The sequence below is a fragment of the Phaenicophaeus curvirostris genome, chromosome 28, assembly GCF_032191515.1.
Source record: "Phaenicophaeus curvirostris isolate KB17595 chromosome 28, BPBGC_Pcur_1.0, whole genome shotgun sequence".
Lineage (NCBI taxonomy): Eukaryota > Metazoa > Chordata > Aves > Cuculiformes > Cuculidae > Phaenicophaeus > Phaenicophaeus curvirostris.
Window position 1 is genome coordinate 7,024,500 of NC_091419.1, and position 26,409 is coordinate 7,050,908.

A 26,409-nucleotide genomic window follows, 5' to 3' on the forward strand; every position below is an offset into this window, starting at 1 on the left:
CGCCGGGGCGAGGGCGCGGGTGGCAGAGGAGCCGGGATGGAGCCCGCGTCGGCGGTGCCGGCAGGTGGGTGCTGCCCTGCGGCAGCAGATGTCGGCTACGCCGGCGGAGAGCACTTTAAGTGCCAGCCGCTGTGACCGCAGCCCCAGAGCGCTCTGCGCCGAGGAGCTGATAACTGGATGATGGGGCTGTGTTAATGGAGAAAATCCATTTAGGTTCACTCGATACTCTCCCACAGGCTTTCATTACACCTCAGGGGTCCGCGGTGCACGGCGCCCTGATAAGGCCAAGCTGCGAGCCCAGATCACATCTCTGCCGTTTATCTGCTTCTCGGCAGAGGCTCAGGAAAGATGTGCAGGCGGGGAGGGATCTGTGGATGAAGGCTTCAGCCCCAGGCTCACGGCCGCAGGTGGGGAGAAGCATGGAATAGAATCACAGAATGTCCTGAGTTGGAAAGAACCCACAAGGCTCATCGAGTCCAAGTCCTGTCCCTGCACAGGACACCCCAAAACTCGCACCGTGTGTCTGAGGGCATTGGACAAATGCTGCTGGAATATTGTCAGGCTTGGTGCCCTGACTGCTTCCCTGGCAGCTGTTCCAGTGCTCCACCACCCTCTGGGGGAAGAACCTTTTCCTAACAACCAACCTAACTCTCCCTGGAGAGCAGGTGAGAGCAGCAGCACCATCCTGTTGTCCTGCATCCTCCAGGGATGCCATGGGGACCCGGCCCCGGCGCAGCTCCCTGGAGCCCCTCATGGCTCAACGCTTCAGCACAGACAACAGGGAGATGTGCTCAGGACCAACCTCCCGCAACGGCCAAAGCGATGGAGCTGTGAAAAGGAGTAAAATAATTATCAGGAGCTCCCAACTCGGCCTCCCAGCCTGGTGCTTTCTGTTTAAGGCTAGTTAATAGCTAGTGTTCTCTGGTTAGGCCTGAATGACATTTCCAGAGTTATAATAACTGAGCTATTACTTGCCGTATTGATGCATTCCCCCTGCCGGCAGCCTGCTCATCCCGCGCCGCACCGCCCGGCCGCCGAAAGCTCCTTTAGTCAATAGCACTTCTATTTTTCATTACTCCCTGGAAATGTGGCTCTTGGAAGCTCATCCGTCATTCAATTACGCCCTGGTTCAGTCCTATCATACACGTGTCATAAAGTTCCTCAGATCTGAACTACTGTTAATTTTCTGCGCCATCCCAAGGGGATGCCCAGGACGTGCTTGGAAAGCAACCAGGCAGCCGAGGGCATGCTGGGTACGGACGCGCTGGGGAGCGGGGGGCTGCGGTGATGCCGGTTGCCCCGGGGTGGAGGCTCTTGGCCGGTTGGCTCAGCAAGAAGCTTGGCCGTCATCCCCCTCCCCGTTCGGCAGCGCACGACCTTGGCAATTTATTCCTCCGGCTGGTTTTATCAGGTGTTGGTTTAACAGGGTGAGCTCCCTCCCTTCCCCTTTAATCCTATCGGCATCTGTGTTCGGCACGTCCGTACACAGAATAATCACCTGCCTGGCAGATTTGTCACTTCACCAGATGTAATCGGGGAACTTTTTCCTTTTTTTTTTAGCTGAAACCCTCCTGATTTTCTGTTTCTTAGAAGCTGCAGCTCCTGGGCAGAGGTGGCTACCAAAAGCAGTACCTGCTCCAGGTTCTTCCCTTCCCTTTGCTTTGTTTGGCTTCGCTCTCCGGTGTTTTGGTCGAAGGAAGCAGGGAGGATGGCAGGGCAGCAGCACAGGGACTGGAACTGGATGGGTTTTGAGATCCCTTCCAGCCCAAACCATTTCATGAGTCTATGATTCTTCGGGTGAAGGGATGCTGTGTCTGGGGGATGCCGGGGGCAGAGGGGTTTCAGTCCAGACAACCCCCAGGCCCCCTCAGGTCCCCTATTTCACCCCTTGGGAGAAGGGAAGGGCGCTGTGCTGTGCCAGCGCTGCCCGAGGGGACCGGCCACCGGCCTCCGTGGACACCGGGATGAGACAGCAGAGGGCACGGGGAGGCAGAGGTAGCTCCAACAGAGGGGAACCGCAGGCAGCTCTGCCCAACGTGTCCCTGCCTGGATGACAAGGACCTGCAGGTCCTTCTCAGGCTTAAAAGCATCCCTGAGAGATGTTGCTCATCCTACTCCCCTCCACAAACCCCTAGAGCATCATTCCTCTGGTCTCCCCACACTCCTGCATCCCAGGACACCCCGGGCTGTCCTGCCCACGCTCTCCCATCCCCAGAACCGAGCCAGGGGTCCCACCTAGCCCCCACGTCGCTGCCTGGGTGGCCTGGGCTGCCTCCCAGCAGCAGGACAATGTCTTTGCCAATGTCCCGCTCCTCCGCACGCTGGTCCCCGCGGGGCCTCCCACGCACTGTTTTCCCTAAGCCAGGATGGACACAAGCCGAGGTGTTTGCAAACGCCGCACGTCACTTGTCAACCATGTGGTGCCCCCGGCCACGCTCCTCGGGACATCTCCGGCCACGCCGACCGCCTCCAAAGTGCTTTATAAACAAATACTCCCCATCAGGAGGAGGATGCTGCAGCGCAGCCGGGGCCAACCCTGGCCACAGGGCTGCCACAAGGCTCTCACAGCCCCTGGGACCATCACCAGCCCCTCGGTCCTGCTGGATAGAGGCTCTATCCTGGCTGAGGATGGGGGAAACTGAGGCACAGAGGGGTTTGTCTGTGTTCAGGGTGAGATGCGGGTGCTCGGCAGCTCTCAAAGCATCAGGGTGTCGGTGAGCTGAAGGGATATCCCTGCTGCCGTGGGATGGCAGTGACCTGGAGATGCCCCAACCGCAGTGGGGTGATCCAGCAGTGGTGCCAAGCAGGCACCTCCTCCTGGTCAGCCCTCCCAGGCTGGCATCCCTCCCCGCTCCTCTTCCAGCTCATCACCAAGCCTCGCGCTTCACTCCGGGCCACGGCTAATGACTGGCCTAATTGATCTCTGACGAAGCTCTGCTCCTCACCGAGGAGATCGATGCTGGAACCCACTCAAGGCTCTGCAAAAAGCCATTTCTCCCTGCCTGCCCAGCCAGGCAGCACCGCCCCTCGCCCGCAGGGAAGCGCCCATTGATTGGGGCAAGGATCGATCAGATGGAGAAGAGGATGGAGGGGCAGGTGGCTGCCCCTGCGGAGGGGACCACGGCGAGCAGACCCCCGGGCAGGCTTGGCTCCTGCTCGGTCTAACCCCACGGCACCGCAGGTGAGGTCAGCAAGGGGGCTGGGGCGACCCTCCTGCCCTCGCCGACGCGTATCCCGTCATCCCAAGCCTCCTCCCAGCAGCAGGCGGCTGCCAGGCTCTCCCTGCATGAGGATGGGCTCGTTCCACTGCTGACGGCAACCAGCACAGGGGTAGGAGCTCAATAAAACAACAACAACAGCCTGTCCACGCTTTGATGGGTTTGCCTGTCCTTGCCCACTTTGCTGCCCACTCTGCACCACAGGAGCAAAGCGATGGTCACATCCCGACCCGACACACCAGGATGGATGGATGGATGGATGGATGGATGGATGGATGGATGGATGGGACCTGGCACAGGTCTGTCCACGCTGCAGCCTGGCACCCACGGGGCTCAGCTCGCGCCCCCAGCTCTTTGCCGGCACTGCGGGCTGTGCCACCCCCAGAAGCGATCGCTGTGCGGCACCCAGACACACGGCAGGTTTTACGGACCCGTTGGCACGGTGCTGCCTGCCCTGAGCTTGCTGGGTGAGGGGCTGCCACGAGCACCCCGGCACCAGGAGCTCCCCGGGCACCCAGTGGGTCCCAGCAAAGCCCCTCACCCCATCCAAGGAGCCGAGGGACTGCGGGGCGCAGGCGGCAGCAAGGAGGGGGTCATCTCTGGCATCTCCACCACCACGCAAGGCCAGAGGGGAGCAGGGACCCCAGCCCCAGGGCAAGGGAGAGGGCAGCACCCGTGGCAGCGGAGCTGGCGGCCGCCTTCAGGAGCCTGAGGGAAGTCACAGGGCCAGCAGAACCACACTTATTTCTTCTTCTGGCTCTTTTCCCCATTTATTCCTTCCCCTCATGTTCCTCCAGCCAAATTTGACCTAATTTGGCAAGATCGGCTGGGGTCTCCACTTCTCAGGCCACGACGGCCCCCCTGCCCCTCCCCGCTCCTTTCACTGGGGTTTAAGCCTTTTCGCTTTCTCCATTCACTCCAAGACTAATCAGATTAAAGCCTTGCCCAGGCTGCTCCCGCCCTCGCCCCGCTTCACTCCCTCAGCCCTCGGCGGGTTGTGGCAGCCGACGGGCACCGGGTAGGTGAGAAGGGGGACAAGGAGCCCTGGAGGCAGCAGGACGGGGTGAAGGCAGCAGGGTTCTCCCTGCTGAAGCCATCGTGCTCTTTGGGGACTCCCTCCCTCTCCGCAGTCATGCCTCATATTTCTATCAGGCTGAAGCAGCATCTAAGAGATTTACTAAAAAGACTACTTCTTCCTTTTTTTCTCCTCTTTTCACTGCTCTGCACCAGGTGCCCTTCACCAGCGAGCGGGGAGTACGACAGGTGCCTGTTGCGGGCAATGATGGACGAAGCCAGACCTTGGCTCCAGGTCCAACAGCCCCTTTGGACACACGAGGGACCTGGACCCGATGCTCAGACACTGGGGCAGCCAGCAGCACCCACACCTCATCCCCTGGGACCCCCATCCCCCAGGACCCCCGTCCTGGGGCCCCCGCCGCAGCCCAGACTCGCTCTGTAGAAAGGGAACAATTCCCAACTAGAAACTTCCAGATCCCGTCCCACTCGCCTCCCCACGTGCTCCAGCCTCCCAGCCCCAAAATCACTAAATGCCCCTTCCTTAAACCTTAAAAATTGATTTCAATTCACTTTGGCCCAGCTCCGCACACAAATGCATTCGACACGGGCACTCTCCCCCGGCCAGGATTGTATGCAAAGGCAGTTAGGGGTCAATGAATAATTCATACTCCGCTGTCGTTCAGAATTATACTGTGGAAAAATAAATCTGAGACTATATAAAAAAAAAAGAGAGAGAGAGAAAAAAAAAGCAGCTGGGGGGTGCGGGGAGGCAGCTTTCGCCCCATCGCCCCCTTGGCCAAAGTGGGGATGAAAGCCTCGGCCCATCGGCATCTCCTCTTCCATTGAGCAACCGACATTCAGGTCTGTGCGGAAACCACCTCAAATCCTTCCTGTGCTTTGTTCTGCTGCCTTTTCACCCGAGTCTTATGGAGATGGGGCGAGGGTGGTGGGGAGGGGGGCCCTTTGAGGTGGAGGGGTCCCATTGAAGAAACCCACTCATGCGTCCGGCTGGTTGAGTTCAAGGGACGACACGCTGGGCTGTCCCAGCTCCGGGGGCCACCGTGACCCTGCCCGGCTCGGCCAGGACCCCCTGGCACCCACTCTGCCTCCAGCCCATGGACTTGGCAAGCCCAGGGTGGTTCTGCCCCATCCCGGAGGGGCCGGGCTGGGTTTTGGGGTGCGCGGAGCAGTGTGGGAGCAGCCAGTGGCAGCCCCATCTCCCCCCACTGCTGGCGGGGGCCACGTGCTCACCGCACGATGTGCTAACGGGGAGGAAAGGAAGCGGGAGTCACTTTAATTTGGCTATTTAAAAATAAAGAAATAACACAGGCTTTGAAAGCCCGGAGGGGTCCCAGCGGAGGGACCTCCATCTCCCCCTTCAAAGGCCGCCTCTGCTTTCTTCCCCCCGTTAGCAGCACACAAAGGTGCACGAGCACTTTCGTCTCTGTGGAAAGACCTTTTTAATTGGTTCCAGGCAGAAGGTTAAAATCTCTCCCCTTCCCTGCACGTTTTTCTAAGAGGGGAAAGGCAATAAAATAAAAAAAAATATATAGGCAGAGGGGAGGAGGCAGGGAGGAAGGTTTGGATCACAGCAAGGCAGCTCTGCCTGGCGTGGGGCGGCCAAGCCAGGGGGCACCTGGGGCCAAAATCCCCCTCCGTGGGGTCCAGGGTGGCTGGGGGTGATGGGGTTCCCTGGCCAGAGCTCGAGGTGGCTCTGCCAGGTCTGGTGACGAGCTTGGGAGCAGGAGATGCTCACGGGGAAAAGGGGGATGTTTGGTGTGAGGATGCTCGGCATGAGGGTGCTTGGTGTGAGGTTCCTGGCCACCAGGATGCTCGGTGCAAGGATGGTGGGTGTGAGGACACTCAGTGTGAGAAAGCTGTGTGCAAGGATGCACAGCACGAGAATGCTTGCCTCGAGGACGCCCAGTATGAGGGTCTACAGCATCAGGATGCTTGGCATGAGGATGCTCGGCGCAAGGATTCTCAGTGAGAGGATTCTTGGCACGAGGATGCCCAGTGCAAGACGCTCAGCATGAGAACGCTCAGCACAAGGATTCATGGAGCGAGGATGCTTGGCACTCCGATGGGAACAAAATTTTTGAGGGTTTCTACTGGGATTCCCAAAACCAGCAGGCAGAGACGTGTTCTCCAGGGGCCTCCTTGCAGGGAAGTAGCTGGGCAGAACAGGAGGGAGTACAGGGGGCTGCTCTGACCTCCGTGGGTCTCCCCAGGCTGCAGAGCACGCTCGGCACATCCCCACCTGCCCCAATCCCCAGTGGGGAGCACGGTGGCCCCCCCGGCACCATCCCCACGCATCACACACGCCACCCTAGCCCCTCGCCCCTCCCCAGTCCCCACCCAACCAGTGCCACCATCCTCCCAGCACTTGGGTTTCCTTTCACGGAAGGGGGAGTTGAGAAAAACGCATCAATTATTGAGCCGGGGCGCCATGAGCCCGACGCGTCCCCCTTGCTAATGCCGCTCAGGTAGAGCCGCACGGAGCCGCAGTCAGACACCTCCTAACACGATTAGCTGCAGGGCTCTTCCAGCGCGCTTCAAGGTCAATTTTTCTGAGGCTGACAAAAGGCGCAGGCGGGCAGCGGCTCCCCTCGCCTCGGCCCGGGATGGGGCAGCACAGCACCAGGGACCAGCACCGGCACAGGACAGCCAGGGATGGTGGGGGTCCCGGTGCCATGGGGACACAGCGGATGTCCTGGTGGGATGGGGATGCAGGAGGGCTCCCGGACACAGGATGGGGACACAGGCAGCTTCCCATTGAGATGGGGACACAACAAGGCTCCCAGCCACAGGATGAGGCCATGGCGAGGCTCCAGACATGGGATGGGGACACGATGAGGTTCCTGATGAGATATGGACACAGTGGGGCTCCTGGCCATGAGATGGGGACATGGCAAGGCTCCCAGTGGGATGGAGACACAGCAGAGCTCCCAGCCATGGGATGGGGATCCAGCGAGGATCCCTGCCACACGATGGGAACATGGCAAGGCTCTCAGCCATGGGATGGAGACACGACAGGGCTCCCAAACACAAGACGGGTCGCTCTGCAGCAACACAACCTCCCATCACACCATGCGAGAGGAGTGGGTCTGGCCCAGCCGGCTGCACATGGAGCAGCAATTGGATCCAGATGTTTCCCCAGCAGCCGGAAACAGCTTCCCCCATCCAGAAAGTGCTGAGCAGCCCCTTCCCTCGCCCCTCCCCGGCTGCGGTGCGGACAGGCAGCAGTGCCGGCGCGGCCGTGTGCTGCCCGTGCCAGGGCCGGGGTTCACCGTGGCGTGGCGAGGTCGGGCAGCGGGATGGGGCGGCTCCGCAGGGCACAGATGTGGCAGTGCCAGCCCTGCTCCTGCACTTGAGGTTTCAGGACTCGCAGTGACACGACCCTTGCTCCGGCAACACATGCAGCGCCCTGCAGCCAGAGTGGAATGCGGGCGCTCAGCCAGCTGCTACTCTTCACCCCCGGCTCATCCCCCTGTCGCTGCCTTCCAAAAAAATCCTGTTCTGCTGCACGGCAAAGGAGGGAGCTGCAGCAGCAGGCAGGGAGGACATCACAATTGAAAGGAAAATGGGAGATAGGTGGGCATCCAGGGTTCCTGAAGGTTCATGGAAGGGACAAGTGCCCGCTGACAGCTTCTGCAGCAGTCGGAACGAAGTCCCTGCTCGAGGAGAGCAACCTCCCTGTCCCAGAGTCTCCTCCTCAGCAGGCACAGGATCACCCAACACGTGTGAGGTTTGGTCCCGCACGAGCATCCCCTGTCCTGCAGCTGGAGCAGGGCTGGGTGCCCACCAGGCTGGGTGCTCACTGCCCCAGACAGATGTTGGCAAAGCCAAAAAAAACCCCAAACATCAGTCTGGGAGGACTCAGCTTCAATATTCAGGTTGGGAAAGGGCTGGCAGGCAGCTCTAGGCAATGCTGGCTGAAGGTCACCACCAAAGCCATTCCCGAGAGGTCACCCAACAGACACCACAACCCACGGGTCCGTCTCCGCGCCAGGTCACATCCTGCTCTGGGGAAGGTGCCCAGGGCAACGTGTCCCCACACAGGACAGGGATGTGGCTTTCTGGACTCTCTGACCTCAGAGAAGAGTGAGGAAAAACCACAAGAAAACCGCAGCAACCCGCCTGAAGACCCAGAACCCAAATCCACTCACTCTCACGTTATTTAAAGCCTATTGTGGCTTCCAAGTCCTGCAATGATGCGCGAATCTCAATTACCATTAAAAGAATGCGTTTCTGCTCTTTGCATCATGAAGAAAAGACTGAAAACCAACCCCTGGGGATTAAACAACTCCAGAAAGAAGAACAATTAACTAAAAGTCATGTAATTTCTATTATTCAAAACCTGGCAGTTGGCAAACCAGTCTCTCAACTGGAGGAAACTGGGGCCATGGGAAGGCAGGGAGATTAATCCACGGTCCCAGCTCCGCGGCGCCCAGTGCCGCCCCCTCCACACCCCGCGACAGGATCTGGTTTTTAATGGTTTTTTAAACACCTCTGAGCTTGTGGGATGCAGCCCGCTGCAGAAGGACAGCGTGTTATTTTTATCATTGTATTAGTTCCAGTTTAATTGCCGGGATGTTAATAACGGCACGGAGCAGGGCCCAGGCAGTGGGAACGCTGCTGTCAGTCCGTCTTGCCTCAAACCCTCTGGATGCTCGCGGAGGAGTGGGGTTTGAGACCAGCACGCTCGCTGCACGCCAGCGCGTGCCTCTCCTTGCCGTGTTTGGTGAACCAGGGACAGGAGCCATCGACCAGCGCTGGACCATCCCGGCTCATCCTCTCCTACCTCCTCCAGCTCTGTTGTGCAGCCCCGGGGAGCAGGATGCTGGCTCCCTCCAGTCCTCCCTCCTCCTCCTCCTTGCTCCACTGCAGGTCCCAGTCCCCTCCAGTGCTCTGCAACTGGGAATGCTCCCACTGTCACCGATTCTCCACCCCCAGGGCTCCATCGCACCCCAGTAACCTATCCCAGACCCCCAGCAGTCCCCCTCCCACCATTCCCTCTTGGAAACTGCTCTCTCCAACACAACAAAAAGCCGCTGTTTCATGCCAGTGCTCGTGGCTGGGATCCTGGGGTCACCAGGAGCTGGGAGCAACGCTCAGCGCTCGCTCTGGCTGCTCCCGCTTGGGAAACCTCCCTCCAGTGAGAGCCTGGAGATGGGTGATTCCCTCCCTGCGCTGGAGCTGAGCTAATCCTGGGCTTCACCCCTGCCCCCTCGCAGCACCCCGGGAACAGCCCTGCCATCGCAGGGACCCCTCGGCCATCCCTGCATCCGCAGTCCCTGTCCCCGCAGCCGAGAGCGGCAGAGCAAGAGGGAGGCAGGAGCACACGGCAGAGCAGAGTTGCTGCTGAGAAATCATCTCGGAGGAAACAAAACCTGCCAGTCAGCGATCTGACTAATGGCATACGGGAATTAAGAGACCAGAAAATGCCCTCCCGCGCCAGCCAGCAACTTCCCAGCCAGGTGTGTGAGCAACAACTTGTTTTCCCAGGGAAAGGCAGGATCGTGTCGGAGTGGCGCTGAGGATGTGTGTTCAGCGCTTCGGTTCACACCTCTCCCAGCACAGCGTCCCCAACCCTCCCAGCCAGGCTCCGCACTCCCATTCCCAGCCCAGCAGCTCCAAAGAGGCTGGACTGGACCAGATCTGGCATGTTGGGCACAATAGGAGGCTCCAAGAAGGTTGAATCCGCTGGGGATGGAGGATGCCAGAGGTGCCTGAGCAGGCTGGGCAGGGACGAGCGGTGTCACAGGGAGGTGATAATCCCAATTTATGAACCGATTCCAGCAGCGAAGGCCTTACGAGGGAGAAGGATCAAGCCAAGATGATGCACTGGGGCTGAGATGCGGGGCTGCACCCCAAACTCTGAGGCAGCCCTGGTGGGACATCCACCTTCGAAGGCACTGACCCCAAGGCCTCCTGCTCAGTCCCACCTTCCGCTCAACACCAGTGGCCTCCCAGTTCAGCACTGGGAGACGATGCCAGGGACCAGTCTCCTGTGGAGACCAGCAACATCGCCGGGTGGATTTGCTTTACAGGGTCACAGAGGAAGGGACCAGCGCAGAGATATTTAAGCGGCGTTTTGCCATCGGAAAAAATTAGACTCACAATATTAATTAATCCTCAAAGCACTTTACGAACATTAACTAATTAAGCCTCCCAACCCCCCTCTGCGAGGTGGGAAAGGTATCATTGTCCTCGTTTTACAGCTGCAGAAAATAAAGTGCATAGAGGTGATGTGACTCACCCAAGGTCGCTGCAAGCCACACGAAGGTGGGATGAGGACCCCAAGATCTCCCCCGTACCTCCCTTGCCATCCCTGAGCAGGACAGAACCCAGCAGTGCTGGGCACCACGAAGCACCCCAAAGCTGCCCCGCAGCCGGCATGCATCCTGCGCTGTCCTCAGCTGGGCCCCAGCGTCCCAGTCCCCAGGTTTCAGCATCCCAGTCCCCAGATCCCAGCATCCCGCTGCCCCAAGACAGGTGCCAGTATCCCAGTCCCCATCGCAGTTGGAGGACAGGAGGCAGAGCCACAGCTCGAAGCACAAGCCAGCGCTGCCGCATCCCTGCCACCCTGCACCCACTGCAGAGCCCCCGGCACGCAGTCCCAAGGGAAAACGCACCGGAGCCTGGGGCACAGAGTTAAAATAGAAAATGCTGAGGGGTTTTATCGAAAGCACAAAGGACCCAGCGCGGTTTAAAAGCGATTAGAGGCCTCGGCTGGGTTATCAACCGGTGTCTCAATCACGCAGCATCGATCCAGATAATAGCCAGCAATTGTTCAGATACAATATCATAAAGTCACTTTAACTACAGCCATAAAGCTTCCCCCGCCTGCAGCACTGCCGGGCGCTCCCCACGCCGCCCTGGGGGCTCTCTCGGGATGGGGGGGACGGATGGCAAAGCCCCAAGGAGCGCCACGAGCACATGTTCGGGGCTGGTGCGGCTGAGGATGATGTGGGAACCATCGCCAGCCTACGGCTCCAAGCCGCAGCCGTCCCCAGGCCACTGACCTTTGCACGAGGCCACTCAACGGCATCCCCATCCCAGGGCATCCCCTGGGATCTGCTGCGAGCAGAGGGATGGGGAAGGAAGCAGACTCATGGAAGGCTCCCTCGACACCGCTCCTGCGAGCCAGCAGCACACGGCGCTGGGGCTGGGGAACCTCAAAGGCAGCTGCTGAGATTCGCTGTTTCAAGTTTTAATCCATAGGATTTATGGCAGTTAGAGGAAAATGCGTGGTGACAGCACCAGCCCCCTGTCATTTGGCAGCTGTGACCCCCTGTACAGTGACTGTGAACCCCCCAGCTCCCCACATTCAGTCCCACCCTGGACAAACACGGGGTTCCCGTGCCAGGACCCAGCTCCTCCGCTCCCCGCAGCACCCCAGGGCTTCCCACCGCCGCCCCCACCACCACGGTGTCTGTGCCCCTGGAGCAGCCACGCTCCCTGCCCCGGCTCCCAGCCCACAATCGCCGTCTCCACTTCCCAGCTGGAGCTTGGTGAGGTTCTGATGCCGGCAGCTGACGGGGACATCGGCGGCAGCCCCTGCCTGCGACAGAGAACGCTGCTTCCTCACCCACAGCTTCCTCACCCGTCGCTTCCCACTACTTAATGAGCACAAAATATTTCCATGTTGCCAATTACTTGGTTCGTTTGTGCTGCTGCGGGCAGCGCTGGCGCAGGGAAAATCCTGCTGGAGCTGCCCTGATCCTCATGGAGCACAAGGAACCCCAGCAGGGTCCCCCTGACCCTCCCAGGGCTGAGCATCCTCATCCTCACCGCGGACCAGCACCCCTGCAGCCCCCTTGTCATCAGAGCCGTGTTTGTTAGCAGCAGGCTAATGGCTTTCCCACGTCCCCAGTGTGACACCGACGCTGCTGTGGTGGGAAAGTGTGACCTTCCTGGGATTTAAACCGGCCTTGGAGGGTCATGGTTGTGATGGAACCCGAAAGGGCACAGACCTGTGCTCCGGCTGCTAAGCCGGGGTGAGGCGTGGAGGCAAAGCGTGATTCAACACGCCGTGAAGCCCCTTCTGCCCCTCAGAGGCTGGGGGCTCGCTTGCCCGAGGGCTGCTGCTGCCCAAACATCACAGCAGGATCTGGTACGGGCCGTGAGAGCAAAGCCAGGGCACCACCAGCATCGCACATCCCTCAGCAGTGAAGCTGGGAACAGCTCGACAGGGCTGCTGAACCCACTCCCAGGCTTTGGAACCCTTCTTTTCGGCTCATCAGGGGGGCTGAGTGCCCCCAGCTTCACCTCCCACTGGATCAGGGGCTCCAAGCCCCATCCAACCTGGCTTTGAACCCCTCCAGGGATGGGGCAGCCACCACTGCTCCGGGCAACCTGGGACGCGAAAACATTTCTTTCTAAGATCTCATCTAGGGATATTAGGAAAAGATATTTACTCCAGCAAAAGAAAACTGAGGTCCCATCTGCTGCTGTGCTGGCACCACAACCCCTTCCGGCATGGATTAAACCCCGAGCAGCATCGCAGCCGTGTGCCAGACCTCGCGCCATCCCAGCCGGGTCCAGCCCACCTCAGAGCCCGATCGCTACTCCCGGGGCGCTACCCAGGCAGGATTTACCGCTGGGCGAGCCCTCTCCCCTCGGCTGCTCGCTGCCACAACGCCATCATTATAAAAACATTAAACCCGGTGGATGCCCGATAACCGCGCTCCTCTCGCTGCAGCTACACCTGCACCCATAAATCCTCCCTCCCGAGGCAACCCAGGTGGGAGATTTATAAGGTGAAATAAATATTACAATGTTTGGGAAAAAAAACCAACCCAAAACCCACCAAACTGGGCTCCCCTCTCGCTGGGAATGGGATTCCCAGTGTGAACTGGGGACCCTTGGTGCCACCAGGGTTTTGTCTCCTTGTGCGGCAGTGAAGGACCCGGTGGGGAAGAGGCGCGTCCGTGGGATGCTGCACTGAGCTGGGCTCCAGCGCTGACTAACACTTGGCTGTGTGATACTGGTCACAGCTCTGAGCCTCCACATCCCTGGAAAGGGGGAAAACGCATCCCCTCCAGAGCCCCAAACCAGCCCAGCGGGAGCCAGGGCTGCAGCCCATCCTCGCAGACATGGAGGAGAAGGCGCTTTGCAGCTGATGCCATCGGCACCGCTCACTGCCTTCGCAGAGATCCGGATCCCAGCCAGAACTCCGAGGTCCGGCCACGGAGCAGGAGGACACGTTGTGCAGCGCTGGGAGAACCATGTCCTTCTCAATCGCTCCATGCACTCTACAAATATTAATTGCTTAATTTAGCCCCTGGCAGCGATCCTCACCTTAACGGCGGAGAAACTGAGGCTGGGAGCGGGGAAGCCATTTGTCTCCAGGTAACGAGCTGGAAACAGGATCCAGAAATCACACCCCAGCTCGCTGGCTTAATGATGATCCCTCCTCCTTATCCAAAAGCTTTCTATTTTAAAAGACAACATTATGATTTATTATTATTAATCAGCTTTGAAATGTTTTCTGGAGGCCAGATTCCTGCTGCCTTACACACACACTGGGTCCCCGACACCCTCCCGGCACATCCCAGTGCCAGAGAGAGCTCCGGGAAGGAGCCAAGGTGGAAAATGCGGATGGTGGTGGGGACGAGCCTGGCCAGCCCATCCGCAGAGGCAGCGCTTGGGCAACCGGACCACAGAACCGCTGAGCCTGAGAACCGGCACGGACAGGGAAAGGCAGGAATCACAGGCAAGGAAAGCCTGGAGCCCAGCCCTGGCCAGAGGTGACAGCAGTTCACGGTGATGAATATCAGGCACGATGCCACCTCCAGAGCATGTGTCCCACAGCAGAGCGTGACCCCATTCCCATCTTTTGTTTTAGCCTTTAATTCCATCTCACAGGGCTGGGAGAGACCCCAGGGCCGCAGTGCAGGTTGATCCCTGTGCCCTCATGGCTCCAGCCCCATCACAACCTGTGGACCCAAGGCAACTCAACGGACACACGACACAGACGGAGACAGGAGCCAAAAGCCATTCCTAGTCTGGATGGCAGTTGGGATTCGCTGTTGGAAACCAAACCGGGAGCACCGTTTTGATCAGCATTTGCAGCTGGTGCCAGATCTGCCATGTACCCAACAGCAGTTGTACAACCACAACACGATGCCCGTGGTAGCAAGACAAAAAACCCAGGGACACGGCACGGCACAGCCTGGCAGGGCCACGGCTCCATCCCGAGTCCCACGGTGCTGCCGGAGCGGCAAGCAGGCAGCGGGTCCTCCTGACCTCCCCGCACAAAGCATCCCAGGAAACCCATGGAGGGAGATTGGAGGATTCCCAAGCTGGACACCGCGCTCTGAGGCACGAGGCTGCCCTGGAGCGAACCTTGCGGGGTTCAGGATAACAATAATTTCCCCAAACAAAAGATTCCGGAGTCTACCCTGTCCTCATTGCTCTCTCAACGCCCCCAGCACAAGGAGGGGATGGGGAACAGCCCCCACCCTAAATGGGGGACCCCGGGAGCAGGGAGCTCACCCACTGCCAAACGGAGAGCGGCCAGGCAAACAGACACCATGGGAAGAGGGAAATGCCGTTACAGGCTTTGTGCAGTAAGGAAAATGGTGGAAGAGCATGAAGAAGAGATGCTGGGATAAAAAAAAAAAACCAAATAAAAAAAACAAAGGGAGAAGCCATGGTGAGAGGAGGCGATTCCCCTCTCCCTGCGTGGGACCACTGGTGCCGACCCAGCGATTCTCCACCAGCACCCACAGCCCCTCTGCCCTCCCGACAGCCCTGTGACCCCAGGCTCTCCTGGGGGATCAATCAATCCAAGTGTTCCCATGGGAGACGCCCGCTGGAAGGGCAGTAGGTCTCATCCGAGGTGACCCCACGAGGGTGACAACGGACCAGCCGCAGCCCCCTGAGAGGCTCTGTCAGGATTTGATGCCTCAACACTCAGCGCCCAGATGGATCTGGGACCACTCAACCACTTGGCTCTGGGGTTTCCAGCTGATCCACAGGAGATGCCCGCTGGGAAGGTGGTAGGTCCTGTTTATAGTGACCTCCGAAGGGTGGTGAGAGGCCAAGCACAGCACCCTGAGAGGCTCCATTGGGATTCGATGCCCTAATGCTCAGCACCCGTCTGGATCTGGGACCACTCAACCACCCAGCTCCGAGTTTTCCCGCTGAGCAAAGGGAAATTTGGGTGAACCCCCAAGTACCAAACACCAAGAGGAAAACCCTCCGGGGAGCATCTTCTCCAGCAGAATCTCTCCCACCTCCAGCCCTGCTCACCGTGATACCATGGCCATGCCGAGAACTTTTCCGTGATCTGGGAAAAGCCCTTTTCCCAAAGGCCGGCACATCGGATCTGGCACGGGCAGCTCCGACGCTAGGTTCGGTAAATTGTCTTGGTGAAAATAAAACAGAATTTACAGAAGAAATTCAAGAGGAAGCGTTGGCAATAAGAACATTTGTGTGATGGGGATTAGAGGAATTCAAGCTGGAGGGCGCAAATATTGGAAAAAGCCGATATTCCTGGTGTGACTGGAGAGAAACAGCTGAAAAAGGTTCCTTTAAATTCAGTAAAATAACAACTATTTAGCAAATACTCATGCATTCCTTTAAAAACCCTCTTATTTCAAAATAACACCGAAATCGAAGTGTGCACCCCAAAACCAGGGTGGTTTCACACCAAAAACGGGGTGGTTTCACCACAGGCAGCCTGAGAGCTGCCCAGCACGGTGGAGATGGACAGACAGACACAGCCCAGCAGCACAGCCGACCTGATCCCACACAAGGATGGGTCACGCGCCCTGCAGTGTCGCTCCCATGCCCTAAAACCACGCGGGGCTGGAGCATCCCGCATCAGTTCCGAAGCCGGGTACCCCTCGCCCCAACCTGCCATCCCGAGAGGCTATGCCCTGCGTTTTTCCACTCAATTTCCTTCCCGAATCAGTGGGAGAGAAATCCCTCTGCCGAGGCAGGCGGCCGGAACGGCAAAGCCAGCAGTGCCAAGTTTAATAAGCAACCCTGATCGAGAAACCAGATAATAATTGGGATTATCGAGCTGGCTAGGAAAGAGCATCCCTGGCTGCTGACGGCCCCTGGCAGCTGCTTGGGCTGCTCTCAACACCCCAGCACCCAACGCCGCAACAGCACCCGCGGGGCCACCAGGACTGGGACGCAGACGGGGAGATGCATTAGCTATTCTTTTTAACCAAAAAAAGCCCATTTTTGGATGTACCACACGCAATCGGTATCTGCAGCACAAGGGACCCAGCTACCACCCTCACCCTGTGCCCCTCCAGCTCCCGCACATCCCTTCATCCCAGCTCGGCGAAGCCACCAGAGCTGCTGCCGTCCCAGCACCCGCAGCTGCGAAAAGCTCAGCGCCGCAATAATCCCGTCGCGGTTGGATTTTACGCGGGGCGTGAGGTCCAGGAGCTTTTTTTCTCACGGGAAACGGGATTGGAAAAAGGAAGAATCGGGATTTTTTCAGGTTCTCTCCGGGGTCAGCCTTGGCTGATTTTATTTTCCTGCAAATAAGGCTTTTAATATGATAAAAAAAATAAATCGAGCCTGTCTAAATAAAAACCCACTAGAAGATACAGTAAGAAATCCTGCTGGAGGACAGGCAGAAATATCTGTAGCCGGGCTGAATGCTCAGAAATATTTGTATTTGCTGTCTAAACACTTTATCTGTTTCCCAGCACATGGGAGAGTTTTGCTCCCCGTGTAATGTTAAAGAAAAAAATAAACCGATACAAATAATTTCTCCTCTTCTGCAGGGATAAAAAAATAAAATATCCGGCAAAACTTGGTTGCGGATGCACCAGGGGAAAGAGGGAATATTTCCAGTGAAATTAGGCTGAACACCATGCTAATCAAATAGATGGAGGAGACAAGGAGGATGCAGTGGGAGGATGGGATGGGGGATCCGAGGGTTTTTTTCCATCCCCAGGCATTTCAAACCCCTCTTTTGCAATTTAGTCACCTTTTTGGCAAGGCTGGTGGCCCCAGGGAGTGGAGCCGGTGAGGTTGGGGGGTGGATTTTAGCTCTTTTGTACCGAAGTTTAATTCCTGTGGGATTTCAGAGTTGGGTGGGGAAGGAGGTGAAATAAAAGGATGCTCAAATAAAAAGTGTTGAGAGATGGTTTTAGACTCCATGGAGCTCAGTAACGTTCCTGCTGTGCTCGGTGGAAACGCCAGCGGAATCTCTGCGGCATCCCAGGGGAGCAGCGGCACCAGGTCCAGGCTGGTGCTTGGTGGGATGGATGCAGCATTGGCACCCGTGTCTGCACAAGGAAAAGATGGGAAACTCCACAAATGCCAAGCAAGTCAGGGGTGGGAAACGCCAGGAAAATTGGCAGGGCAGGAAGAGCTCATACGCCTCGACTGCGTCCCACTGGATCCCACCTGAGTTACAGGATCCCACCAAGGCTCCATCCTGCAGGATCCTATCACAGCTGCGTGCAATCCCACTCCGGCTGCGGGGACACAGCTCATCTCTGTGCCCATCCCTCATCCAGCAGTGGCATCACTCGCCGCTCTTCCAGACACGTCTTGGGAAGCAAACATGGCATGAGGGGAAAAAAATTAAAAGGAGGAAGAAAAAAATCTAACAAAGTCTTAATCCTCATTTCTGTCTGCATCCCTCTCCCTTCATTAATGACCCAGAGGAAAACGACAAATGGGTCCGAGCAGGGCTTGAAAACGGGAGCGTGGGTCTCGCTGGCCCCAGCGCTGATTGGCTTCACTGGAGGCCGCCAGACGTCGATAGTCGTGCTTTGTGGCATTTAAATCGCTGCCGGGGATCGATACGGCAAAGCAACATGGTCCCTGCCACCAGCATCACTGGGGCGGCGAGCCATGGGCAGGGCAGCCACAGGCAAGCCGAACGAGCCACGGGCAAGCCAGGCAGCCAGGAGCCTGCGGAGCCCCAGCCAAACCCCAGATCCCTCTGCCCTCGGACCCCCAATTCCAGCACCAGCTGCCCAGGCTGGTCCCCACCAAGATGTTCTGTGGGAAAGAGCCACTGGCCTCCCAGTCACCCCACAAAGCGAGAGCCGGATCGCGGGCTGGGCAGGACAGGGGGGACGATTCCAAAGCTCTCACAAGCCCAAGCTGGGGCTTGAGCCCAGCATCTCGTGTGCCTTTGCCCTTCCATCAGCTCCAAGGGGCTCCCCTCCTGGGGGGCTGCAGGCACTGCTGGGGTCAGACCCCTCACTCCCTGAAGGGCACAAGGAAAGGGGAAGTCATTCCCCACCTTCGTTATTATTCTAGTGAGTAAATTTTCCTCCTTTGTTTTATTTTTCCCCACTGTTGTTGCTTTGACAGCCCCGTCCCCCTCTGAAGTTCAAGATCCTCCCATCCACCCCCACTCTGGCACAGGGGACAAAGCTCAGCTTCAATCGGAGAGGGGTGGCTGGTGAGGGTGGAGGCGGGTGCTTTCCCAACCCCTTTGGAGAAGATCCTTTTTTCCCCCCACCATCACGTCTGCGGCATCGCCATCCGGCGCAGGGAGGAGCTGCAGGAGCCACTGCAGCCTCGTGCCCACAGTGCCGCTCCGGCCTGAGGGACGCGCGTGATTCCAGGATCCAGCAAGTGGAGACCAAACCCCTGCTCCTCACCTCTCTATCCGCACTCCAGCTCCTTCCAACCAACGCTCCTGAACTCCCTCGGGAGCGAGGGCTCACGCCAGCCACTCACTGAGGGACAAGATGAGGTCAGGAGGAGACAGGCAAAGCAGAGCAGGATTTGTCCCACCAAGGACACACACACACAAGGGATAAACTTAGAGGAACCCTGGTTTAAGCCCTTACTGCCAAAAGGAATGACCTAGAGGTCAGGCATCTCCCTGGATACAGGGCTGGTGGAGAGGCCTCACACCAGCAGGGATGCTTGGACCCTGAGCGGCAGCAGCGTGGAAGCCGCCCTGGGTGCTCATTTCTCCCCAGCGGTTACCACGTTTGGGGCTCAATACGGGACTCTTGGCACAGCCAATCCACAGCCGCCCTTTGGGATGAAGCCGCAGTCGGCAGCTCCCACCGCCGCCAGCCAAGGAAGCCCCACTTTCCCATCACTGGTGCCACAGAGCCAAACCCCACGGCTGCTCCGGGAGGATCCAGTGACCCCAGTGCCTGCTCCATCCCCAGCAACCTGGCATCATCCCCCAGAAGAGCAGCCCACCCCACAGCCTCCCCTCTCTCTTGGCTGTGAGTAAGGAGCCTCATTAAGAGGTAATTAGCTCTCGAACAATGGGAAGCTATTTAGCAGCCCAGCCACAGCAGCATCAACAAGCAAACGGGGAGAGGAGGGAGGAGAAATAAATAAATAACAACACTCTGACCGCCCAGGAACAAGCTGGGGCTGTGCAGGGTCCCAGCACCCTGTCCGGCGTTAGCCAAATGGCCCCATCCCAGCTGCCCTCCTGGCACAGAGTCACCCCTTCCCAGCTTTCCTGGTGGGGTGAAACAGCCCCAGAGCATCGGAGAGGCTGGACAAGCTCAAGTGACCCCATGGGTGCTGGTACCCAAAATCCCATCCAGGCAGCGCAGTGGGGACGGCGATCAATGGGGTTCACTGGGCTGCGGGCAAAGAGTTTGGACCCACAAACACCTCCCACACACCAGTGAAACACAAACCCTGGTTTTGGTGTCTCTGGCTTCACAGACACCTCCTGAATCCATTTGGCAAAGACCAAAAGTGGCCGTGGCCACTTCTTGGGCTTGGGACCCATCCACGGCTTGGATTGCGGCATCGGAGCTGCTGGCAGCACCGCTCACCCCTACACTTAGGGAGGCAAAACCACGGTTGGTTTTGGTTTAATATCGGCATTCCGTGTGCAGGAAAATGGCTGGACTTTGGGACAGAGGACATCAGGCTCAGATGGGTCACGGTACAAAAAAATTCCAGCTCCTCTGGGGGGCTGAAGGTGACAACGCTTTTGCCTTCTGTAAACTCCATCAAACCCAGTGGAGCAGGGCAAGATCTCTGCCCCGAGCAGGGAAAAACAGTGAGGATAAAAATGAAGCCTCGAAAATCATGATTAATATCTTACACAAAAGAACCGGAATTTTCCCCATCAGGAACGAGTTGCTATTTAAAGCACAATTGCTGCAATTTTACAGCCAACCCACGAGATGAACCTTGTCAAACGTCTGCGGGTACGGACACGCAGAGCCCCAGCCACGTGGGCCAGACGTGCGACCGCGGCGAGACAGACGGACATCTGGGCGAGATCAGACCTGGATACAGCTATTTGTGTTTATAGACATGGAAAACTCAACCTGTTTATATCTCAGCCCATGGGGAGATATTACACATGGATATAACGTACGGGTGGATACAGCGGGCGCCTCTACCAACGTGCCGAGGCGGCTGGGTGGGCGTCGGGGTGTTTGGGCATCGCCATTGTGTGTGTGTAAAGTGAATATAGGTGCGTAGAGATACAAATATTATATATATTCTATATGTATATTTTGTATACATATGAAAGAATACTTTTCAAGCTTTCCAGGGGTAATGAGGCCATCGTTCTCTCCCTCCACACCATTCCCATTCCCCACCCTCCGTGCTGCCGCGCTGGGACGGGCGCTGGGGAACGCTGACCCGCCGGCAGCACCACGCACCCCCAGCCCGGCATCGCATTAGGATGCGGCTCATGGCCGGCATTTGGATACCAAATGTGCGACCAGCAGGGAATGTAATTGCGGTCCCTCGAAAGGGACAGGCAGAGAGAGAAAATCTTGTCAGAGACGCTGGCCCTGTTTGTAGCTGCTCTCCATTAACCGCGCTCACCGCAGCCCTGGGCTGGTGAAGAATAGCTAACACGGCTTAACGGGCTGGAAAAGAGGGGTGGGAAGGGCTGCAAATGATCTCGGCACAAAGGGAAAACCAAACAGATGAAAACTAAAAGAGCAGTAATTGCGTGGGATGCAGGATGTGGCCGAGTGCCGGCGTCCCAAACATGCTGGCACCCCGAGTGCGGTGTGGGAACCCAACCAGCCGGTGATGAGGGAACCACCCGAGTCAAAATCCAGGTTAAAATCACTCCGAGAGGGAACGAGGTGGGTTTCTTGCAGAGGCTGGTGCAGACCCTACTGCGATGCTTATAGGAACGGGGAACACAGCGTTGGGAGCCAATCTCAAAGGTCCCAGCCCAGCAGTCCCAAACACGGAGATTTGGGAACCATCCCAGGGCAACGCCGGCACCAACCTGTCCCAGCACGGAGGCCGGGTGGGCACATCCAGCACCCCGAGCCGAGCCCTCCTGCTTGGCCATGCCTCTCCAGCACCAAATTCCTCTGGAAAACCCAAACGCCTGTTGTCTTCCCTCCTTCGAAGGGCAGCAGGCACACGTGCGACCGTCCTGGCACCATCCTCGTGACCCACAGGCGGGCAAGTTCGCTCAGTCTCAGGCAAGTAACGGGGCAAGTAACGGGGCAATGCCCCGGCCCCGCTCCGGCCGTCGCACGCCGAGCTCCTGGACAAAGCCAGGCTGCGGCTGGAGAAACACGGGAGAAAACAGGGAAATCCAGACACCCCTCCCTCATTTCACCCCAGCTTCACCATCCCTGCAGCACAGACCCTCACCCGCTCCTGAACGATGGGGAGCACAAAGGGACCCCCAAAAAGTCCTTGCTCTGCCGTCCCTGCTGTCCCCCAGCATCATTTATCGGCAGCCACGGTAAATCCCTCTGCTAGAAAACATTTCTCCAGCTTCCCGATCCTGGGATTGGGGAGTGCAGAGGAGCAGAACGGAGACCCCAGCTGTGCTCAGAAAATCAAAAAAAAGGAAAAAAAAGAATCAGAAAACAAACCTTCCGAGGCAGAGAAACGATTGCACAGTTAAATATAGGCCATGGGTAAAATCCAGACCAGTTAGAGCATTTGTACCCGTACTGTACGTGGGGAGAGGAAAACAGCAGATACTTTGCTCCCTCTCGGTAGATGCAGAAACACACGGCAGCGTACACGGGAATTGCGTCTGGCTGCGGGAAAACTGTCATTGTGGAATTACTACAACCTGCCCATTACAGAGCCAGAGGAAGAGTGGGGAACAAAACCAACCCTGAAATCCTCTGGCCTTCCTCGGCCTCCGAGAGGGTCGCAGTCGCGGCCGCAAGGTCCCAGGATCAGGGATGCTCCGAGGCCAGGGCGCTCCCTCCCGCAGAGCTTTCCTCTGTAGCGTGGAGGTTGCCCAAATCCCTGATTTTTCACCCCATCATGCACAGTAGAGCACCTGAGATGTTTATCCTAAATCCTAGGATCATGCAGACAAGGGACCAGAGTGGAGACCCCAACCTGCGACGCTCTCCCACTGGTGGCTGCGCCTCTCGTTGGGTCCCATGGCTGCAAATCCACCCGAGAACCCTACGGACGAGCGGCTCCCACACCGCTGGCTGTGTGGGATGGAAAACACAGAGTGACCACACAGACCCCACGGAGAGCCCTGCGGGGCCAGACCCCTGCCCACAGCGCCAGGACCCAGCCCGCGATGCCGGACCCCACGCACAAAGCCGGACTCTTGCCAGGGACGCCGGTCACGGCTAAAGCCTCGCGGTCCAGCCGCATCGCCCCGGCCACCCAGCACCAGCCCTGGCCCCGCTCCTGCCAGGACGCAGCCAGCTCACCCCACACCCGGGGAGATAAAACCACACTGGTGCGTCGGCACGGGCGAGAGAGCAAAAATCCACGGTTATCCGTGGGGATCGAAACAGCACAGCATTATATGAAGATCCCTTCTTCCTCCTCCGGCTGCTTCCCAGATAACCCAGGAGTTGCACCCAGCGCAGCCCTTCTCAAACACATCCTTATCAAATCATTTAAAAAAGCAAATAAATAACTCTTTAAATCCACAGCTTGAGAGCTGCACGGAGCAGGCAAACCGCAGCCCCTCGCCGAACCACTTCTTTTTAATTTAGACCCAATTACGAAATATAGAATTATTCTAATCTGGGTAAATCACACTGACCGGGAGATTTATTGCCGGCTTTTATAAAATAGAGATTGGAACATAAACCCGAAGAAAAATATTTATTGTGGGTTCAAACAAAAACCGGCCTTTTTAACCTATTTTTTTAATTATTATTTTCTTTTGATCCCTTTTGATTTTCCCCATATTAAATGAGATGGTAGGGGAAGTAAAAAAAAAAAAAAAGAAGGAAAACAAGGGACCAAAAAAACAATCTATATGTTCTTCTTCATTTTTAAGGATGAGAATCTTCTAGGAACTCCAGAGACAGACAAAATAAAGCCACCGCTGGGTTCAAAAAGGAAAATAAGCAGCAAACTCAATGGCAATTTCTCCATTTGCAAGGTCTAATAAATTGCCTTGAATTCCAAGCCCTGAGCACGCAGGCAGGGAGCACGCAGTGCATCGGGCGATTGCGACACGGGGCGCTCCCAACGTTGGGGAAATTTGGGTCACATCCCGGCGCCCGGCGCTGCGGACGTGCCGGCTCCAGCCCACCAGCCATTGTCTGCTCTTCCCTCCCATCCCTCCCCACTTCCTTTGCCCTATTTTGTTTCACCCCCTTGAAAATACTTCCCCTACCCATCTCAGATTTAATAGATTTCTATATCAAACACTAAACCACCACCAATTTGGGAGGATGAATTCCTCGCCGCCTTCTCTGCCAACGGGGACGCAGGCGGCTTGCGAGGCTGAGACGAAGCCACCTCTGATGCCAGGTCCCGGGATGCCGGTCGCCCAAGGACCAGGGGCACCCAACACCTCTTTGGCTACGGCATCACCGTAGAACCCTTGGGTGCTAAATCTCGGCCGCGGCCCTGGCCGCTCGGCGATGCCGCCCTCGTCTCCGGCATCCGGGATGCTGGAGTTTGACTGGGGAGGGGGGAGCTCCTCACACATGTTTGGCATTTGGGAGAACAAAAGAGCAGAGCCCAAAGTGTGGGAGCTCGGGAGGACCAGGAACTGTAACCAAAAACTTTGCAACGGGCAACAAAAAAAATTCCCTGCCTCTTACAATCCCCTACAAAAATGTGAAGGAGATAATAAAATCCATATGGACCGCAGGCAGCCCACGGCGAAGGCACCGAACGCACAAAGGGACAATGTCGCCCCGATTTGGGGCACATGGGGCGGGGGGCGACGGCACCTGGTTGGTCCCCCAAGGGGACACGCGGTGGCCGGTTGGATGCCGATGCTCATGATGGATCTCGGCATCCCACCAGCTCCGGGCGCCTGCGGGCACACACCGAAACGTAGCCGGGAACTTTGATCAACTGCAATGGTGTCACCAGGACAGGAGAAGATGCCACCAAGGTCCCCTGCCCTGGAAAAGCCTCCTAGATGGGGGATGCCAGAGGAGCTGGTGATGGCATCTCCAGCTCCTGCCTGCTCGGCCGCAGCCGCAATCCCGGCCGCGCCGCGGGGACGAGGGCCACGATGCCACCCATGTCCTGGGGGGACAGACGGACACCCGGAGACCTCAGCAGCCCAAGTCCACAGGCAGCAGAACCCGCCGCAGAGCGACTCGAGCATCACCCGCACCCCAGCGACGGCTCAGCGGGGACAGCGCCGAGGCCAGCTTAACTGGGATTAACTGGGGGAAAAGGAGGATTTGATGGAAGTCAGGTTTTATTTTCTTGTCTTTTACAAGAATCCTCACAAATGGGCCCGTTTGTAACCCTGGGGTCTGTATCCGAGCGGAGGACGGGAGCGGGGAGCCCCGGGGGTCGCTGCCACCTGAGCCACGAGCAGAATCCATCCTCGCTTCCAACTCTCCAACAGTTTTTTTGGGTTCCTCAAAATTCTGGACAAAAGGAATACAACCGAAACAAAACTCCTGCCGGGGAAAATGGATGCTTGGAGGGTGGGAGTGGAATAAAAAAAGATCTGAATGCGAAGACAGAGCGGGGAAACCAAAACAGTGTGTGGCGACGCCTTTTCCAAGAGGAAAAGAAACTGGGAAGCAATAGGGCTGGGCTGCCCCGAGCTGCCGGGGACGGACCCCGATCAGCAGCCCCGGACCCTCCCCAGCCCCCCAGGCACCCCGGACCCCCCAGCCGGCCCGTGTGACCCCCCCCCCCTCTTTATTTCCAACCCCCGCCCCCCTCCAGCCGAATTTTGCCGTATTTCGGGTTTTTTCACCCAGCTTCGCCCCCGGGAGAGGGGCGGGCGGGGCCCCGGGACCCCAGGGAGGAGGAACTGGAACTTCCCGAAGTTGGGGACCCGCAGCCCCCGCCGGTGGAACGCGACCCCCCCAACCCCCAGTCCCAGCGGAGACGGTCCCGGGGCGGGGGTCCCGCCCCCCCCCCGGCTGGAGGGGGCCGCGCCGGGCACCCCCGGGGCTGCTTCACCGGAGCGACCAGGAGGGAGGATCCCGGTGCACGGGGGACCCCGGGGGCACCCGGACAGCCGAGCTTCCCCCCGGCGCCTTCACCGGAGCGGCGGGAGGGACGGTCCCCGGGTCCCCGCAGGGGGTGGAACAGGGAGACCCGAGCTCGGGCGCCGCCGCAGCCCGGGGCCGCCCCCCCCTGCTCCCCCCCGGCCTCACCTGGGGTTGCTCCGGTTCCAGTAGACGGCGTACCGGTCCGAGATAACTTTCCCGGTCTCGTCGGTCCAGACGCAGACCCCGACGAGCGCGGCGAGCAGCGCGGCCGCCCCCCAGCGCGGCATCGTCCCGGCCAGCGGCGGCGGCGGCTCCGGCCGCTTCAGGGGGCGGCGGGGCCGGAGGAGCCGAGCGGCCGGCGGCGGGCGGCTCTCAGCATCGCCCGCAGCCCCGGGGGCGCCGCTAACGGGGCAGGTCGGGAACGGGCGCGGCTCGGCGGCACCGGGGCGGCCGCATCCCGGTGCTCCCCCGCCGCCGCCGCCGGGGCACCGGGAACCTTCCGCTTCCTCGCCGAACTTCGGCTAAGTTCCTCCCGCCGCCGCCGCCGCCGCCCGGTACCGAGCCCCGGCGGGCGAGGCGCGGGGCGAGGCGCGGGGCGAGGGCGAGGCACGGGGCGGGGGCTCGACCCCCCAAGCCGCCCCCCCCCGACCCCCGCTCCCCGCGCGCGCGGGGGCTCCGGGGACACCGGAGAGACAAAGGCCGGGCCGGGGAGGCCGCCGCCGGGCTCAGTGCCGCCGCGCCATGCTGCGCCCGCCGCCCGACCGGCCCCGCGCCGCCCCCCGCCCCGCGCGCCCCCGCCCCGCCCCGAGGCCCCGCCCCCCAAGGCCCCGCCCCGCCACGAGGCT

At 58.7% G+C, this 26,409-nt stretch overlaps 1 protein-coding gene across 1 annotated transcript in view; it reads right to left on the reverse strand.

Annotated features, from left to right (window-relative positions):
- Positions 1-26,065, reverse strand: part of EFNA2 (ephrin A2) — a 52,629-nt gene extending 26,564 nt beyond the window's left edge. The window contains exon 1 of the mRNA XM_069877863.1: positions 25,730-26,065. Coding sequence (XP_069733964.1) covers positions 25,730-25,851 — 122 coding nt within the window. The 5' untranslated portion in view covers positions 25,852-26,065. The remainder of the gene's footprint in view (positions 1-25,729) is intronic.
- Between the last annotated feature and the right edge of the window lie 344 nt (positions 26,066-26,409).